The following is a 4,677-nucleotide window of genomic DNA, read 5'->3' as shown; positions in this document are numbered from 1 at the left end:
GGGGGGGGGGGGGGGGGCGGCTGGCCGCACACAGCACTCACGCTGCCCACCGCCCCGCAGATCCCCAGCCTCAGCCACAGCGTCATCTCCCAGACGAGCTTCCGGGCTGAGTATAAGGCGACGGGGGGCCCGGCTGTGTTCCAGAAGCCAGTCAAGTTCCAGGTGGACATCACCTACACGGAGGGCGGGGCGGCACAGAAGGAGAACGGCATTTACTCCGTCACGTTCACGCTCCTGTCAGGTGAGCCACGGGCCCAGGGCGTGGGCTCCGGGCTACGGCCCTGTCCTGGGCATGACCCCCTGTCTCCCCCAGGCCCCAGCCGCCGCTTCAAGAGGGTCGTGGAGACCATTCAGACCCAGCTACTGAGCACACATGACCAGCCCTCTGCCCAGCATTTGTCAGGTGAGGCGGGGGCTCAGTTCGGGCCGCCCTGCGGGCTGGTGAGCAGGGGTGTGGCCCCTTCGACATGCCCACCTCCCTGACCCCCAGGGGGTAGGGCCCTCCCCGGCGCAGTGGGCCGGCCCGTCTCTGCACACCCAGGGAGGTAGGGCCCAGCACACCACACTGAAAGGCACCTCTTGTCCACTGTAGAACCCCCCCCGCCAGCGCCAGGACTAAGCTGGGGTGCTGGGCTTAAGGGCCAGAAGGTGGCCACCAGCTACGAGAGTAGCCTCTGACGCTGGCAGGTAAGGTGTCTGGCCCCGCTGCAGGGGCAGGGAGGGGGCTGCGGGCAGGTCCTCTGGCGAGAGCCGGACTGGCCCCAAGAAAGGCACCCTGTGCCCACGCACGCATCCAGCGGCCAGCTCCCGGCCCTGGACAGGCCGCATAGGGCCCAGCACCCAGGCTGAGCAGCCAGACACGGGCCACCTGGCCCTGGGCCGGCAAGAACAGGCTCCAGGAGAGCAGTGGCCAAGGTCCTTCCTGGGAGCCCACCGCCCACAGGGCTCCCCTAAAAGTACCCTGTGAGGCTGTGGGCCCAGCGCCCACACTGGCTGACACATGGTGGGGCTGCCTGCTGCCTGCCTTCCCTGTGATAGGCCTGTGACTGTCTGGCCATGAGTTCCCACAGGGGGGGGATCCCCAGCTGGGCCTACAGGGGGTCACACAGGGAAAGGGGTGGCCCAGGCCTGGAGGTGCTGGGGGTCCAAGGGCCTGAGAGCCCACACTGCTCAGCATCTGGTGGGGAGTGGGCTACATGTCCACTGTGGGTGGGGGTGGGTGAGCCCGTATCTGGGCAGGGCAGGCATGTGCACGCACCGCCGTCCATTAGCGAGGGTGTCTGGTTGCTGTCAGGATGGTGGTGAGGCATGCTTGCTGGGAGGCCCATGTCAGGGTTTGGGGTCCGGAGCACAGCATCCAGCCTGAGCCCTCTCTCCGAGCACCCCCGTCAGCTGGCTGGAGCCTCAGTGGGCCCTTCCTCCAGCCTGGTGGGGTCCGAGAGGCCAGACCAGCCCCACCCGCCCCCCCAAGCCCCTGCCATCGTCATTTCATCGTGTGTGTCACCCTCTTCTCCCTTAACATGTGCCTCGTCACCCCACGGGCAGGTCATGGCGGGGGTGGCCCCAGCAGCCTGGCGCCGGGAGCCAGGTGGCATAGGAAGCAGGGAGTGGGGCAGGGGTGGCTCCCTGAGCCTTTAAGGCCTCCATCTCAGAGCAGAGTAGGGCTGGCAGAGAAAAACTGAGGCCAGGGAAGGACAGAGCTTATCCAGTGAGGTGAGCAAAGGCCAGGGCCTGGTGTGCTGCCCAGCAGATGCCCAGGCCTGCAGCCACATGGCCGGGCCATGGACAGTAACCTAAGAGAGGTCATTCTGCCCCCGTTAGCAGATGTCCCTGGTGCCAAGTCCCAGGCATAGCAGTGAACAAGGTGGACACCACCCTTCCCTTGGGCTCCACCCCCAGTCCTAACCCCATCCCAAATCGGGGGCCTCCGTTAGCCCCGTGCCCAAACCCGTGTCCTGGCAAGCTCTTGGGTACCTAATCTGGGCCCCATGCCTGTCTCCCGTGTCCTCCTTCGGGGGTCCTTGGACCTGGGGAGCCTAAGCCAGGACTCCAGCACATCCATCCCCAGGCCTCCTGATGGGTCTCCGTGCACTCTGGCCTTTCCCAGCATCCTCCCTCCTGCTCCGGGTGCTCTTGTCTGGCGAGCTCAGTCCTAGAGATGCTGTGAGCAGGGGGCAGAAGTGGGGGCCCTCAATTACCAGGGCAAGAGACCTGGTGGCCACTCCATTAGGGACAGGAAGCCAAGAGGTCACACCCCACCCAGCATGGACCACTGCGAAGGCCTTGAGGGAAGAGCCCCCCACCCTAGTCCCCTGTCAGTACCAACACTCCCGGGCCCAGCAGAAGGTGGGAGAGGGTCAGGGGAGGGGGTGCCAACACGAGCTGAGGGGCAGATGGGAGCCATGCAGCTGCCTGAGCTGTAGAGTGGCAGAGTGATGACACACAGATGGCCAGAGTAGACCACAGCCAGAGCCCTGGCCTTCTGGGCTCCAGAGCCTAAGTCTTGGGCCCAGGGCAGGACAGAGGGGATGGGTACCAGGCAGGCCCAAGGCACCCAAGGGGCAGGGCCACATCCAGTGTTCCGGCTCTGGTTGCAGGAGGACTCTTCTCTGCCCAGGAGAAGGCCTCCACTCAGTGCCATGTTCTGAGCCAGCCCCACCCCAGCCCACCCCACCCGGCCTGGCCCTCTGTAAGCCCTGCCCTGCTCTGGGCTCCACCCCTCCCAATCTTGCCCCTCTCTCTGGTCTGCTGGCCCCAGCAAACACCCTACTTGGCTATGGCCACGCCTCACACTGGGCTCTGCCCCTCCCTGAGGGCCTGGCCAGAGGCTGAGGGCAGCGCCTGGCCAGGGGTCCAAGTGGGAAGACTTTTTCACACGTCTCCCTCCCTCCTTTCTCCATTCTGTGCTCCAGACACCACTAACTGTATGGAAATGATGACGGGGAGGCTTTCCAAATGTGGTAAGAACCCCTCACGCTCACCTGGGATCCCTCAGCCTGTCACCCCCACCTGCAGCCTGCTCCTGGCTGGGTGCCGCCCCCGCCACCCTTAGGGCTATCCTGGGGTCCCTGTGTATATGCGGGGTCCAGATGGGCACACTCGGGCCCACCCAGTCCCCCACCTCTGCCAGGAGCAGCCTTGATGGTCACTCACCCCCTAGGGCAGCCACAGGCCCGGCCCTAGGATCCAGGCAGGCCAGGAAAGGACCCCAAGGCTCAGAGCAGTAAAGGTCCCCATGCCCTAAGGTCGGCAAGGGTCCCACGTGTGGACTCTGGCCTGGGGTCTGGGTGAATTTCAGATCTTGGGCAGGAGGCTGATGTAAAGGTTTCTGTCCAGTGCGGGGGGAGGTGGTGGCGGTGTGCTGTGCATGCACTCCCCTGCCCGCTGCTCTGGGCTGGAGGCGGGCAGGTGTAAGAAGTAGAGCAGAGCAGAGGTATCAGGACAGTGAGAACAGGCCCACCCAGGTGGGCGTGGTCAGACAATTTCTGCCCTCTTCCTCTTGCCCTCAGGACGTGCCCTCTGGGATCAGGGCTCCCACTCTGGCTGCCTGCCCTCAGCCCTCCCACATCCAAGCCCTCCATGCCTGTCCACCCATCCATCCATCTGTCTGTCTGCTGCTGACCTCTGTGTCCGTGGGGTGCTGCCCGGGCTGGCCAGGGGCTGGGCTCCAAGCCTTCTGGGAGGAGTGTGGTGGGCATACTGGCTCCAGCCACCCCAGCCCAGAGAAGGCTCCCTGGCCCCATGCACAGAGCCGGCCTGGGGTCCCAGGTTCCTGCTCAGCCCTGGGGCTTGTGGCAGTGGTGGTTTCTCTGCCTCAGTGTCCAGAGTGGGGCTGGCCAGCTGGCCAGGCCACGGGGTGGATGAGGGGGGACTAGTGGCTGAGGTGGAGGGGGCCAGGCCTGGTGAGGGAGGAGGGGTCTCTCCACCTGCCTGCCCCGCTTGCTGCCCACCTGCCCCCGCCTGCCACTCCCGGCTCAGACCTCATCTCGCTGGGTTTTCTTTCTCTCGTGGAGACCCTTTCGTTCATTTGTTTGTTCTCTTTCTCTCTCTTTACCCCCTTCCTCTTTCTCTTCTGTTTCCTTTTCTTGTTTTCTCTTTTGTCTTCTGTTCTGTGTACCCAGGCAGCCCATTGAGTAACTTCTTTGACGTAATTAAACAACTTTTTTCAGACGAGAAGAACGGGCAGGCGGCCCAGGCCCCCAGCACGCCCGCCAAGCGGAGTGCCCACGGCCCCCTCGGTGACTCCGCGGCCGCTGGCCCCGGCCCTGGAGGGGACGCCGAGCACCCGACGGCCAAGGACACGGCCAGGACGGGGCAGCCCGCCGCCCGCCGCGAGCAGCCTTAGACACATAGCCCCCCCCCCCAGCACGGCCCGCCAGGGGCCAGCTCGGCCCGCCCCGCCTCCCGCCCGCCCTGCCCGGACCGCGGCGCCGCCGGGGAGGAAAGGAAAGGGGGCACCGGGGGCCACCGCCTGCGGCTGGGCCCGCCCGTGCCCGCTCTCTCTTTCTCCTGCTGTCTCTCTCTCTGCCTGTCTCTGACAACGTCACTGTTTCCGCTCTGATACCAGGAATTATCCCGAAAAGTTAACATGTCACCTCCACGAGGCCATCCTCTGTGCTCCGCGCCGGACACCGGCTGACCGAAGGCAGCTGCCGCGGACCCGCCCTCCCTCGTCTC

General features: G+C 65.4%; 1 protein-coding gene across 4 annotated transcripts in view; it reads left to right on the top strand.

The window, feature by feature from the left end:
• BRSK2 (BR serine/threonine kinase 2) overlaps positions 1 to 4,677 on the top strand; it is a 67,723-nt gene extending 63,046 nt beyond the window's left edge. The window contains exons 17-20 of one of the 4 annotated variants that reach the window (XM_040639683.1): positions 61 to 241; positions 314 to 403; positions 2,913 to 2,960; positions 4,568 to 4,677. In XM_040639683.1, coding sequence (XP_040495617.1) covers positions 61 to 241; positions 314 to 403; positions 2,913 to 2,960; positions 4,568 to 4,587 — 339 coding nt within the window. In that variant the 3' untranslated portion in view covers positions 4,588 to 4,677. Of the gene's footprint in view, positions 1 to 60; positions 242 to 313; positions 404 to 592; positions 679 to 2,912; positions 2,961 to 4,121; positions 4,346 to 4,567 lie in introns of those variants that run through there. The other 3 variants (XM_040639680.1, XM_040639679.1, XM_040639681.1) reach the window with 3 other exon arrangements.

This window comes from Ursus maritimus, unplaced genomic scaffold (genome assembly GCF_017311325.1).
Source record: "Ursus maritimus isolate PB19 unplaced genomic scaffold, ASM1731132v1 scaffold_23, whole genome shotgun sequence".
Taxonomy (NCBI): Eukaryota; Metazoa; Chordata; class Mammalia; order Carnivora; family Ursidae; genus Ursus; species Ursus maritimus.
The sequence above is the reverse complement of the archived record's forward strand: the minus strand, read 5'-3'. Positions and strand labels throughout refer to the sequence as shown.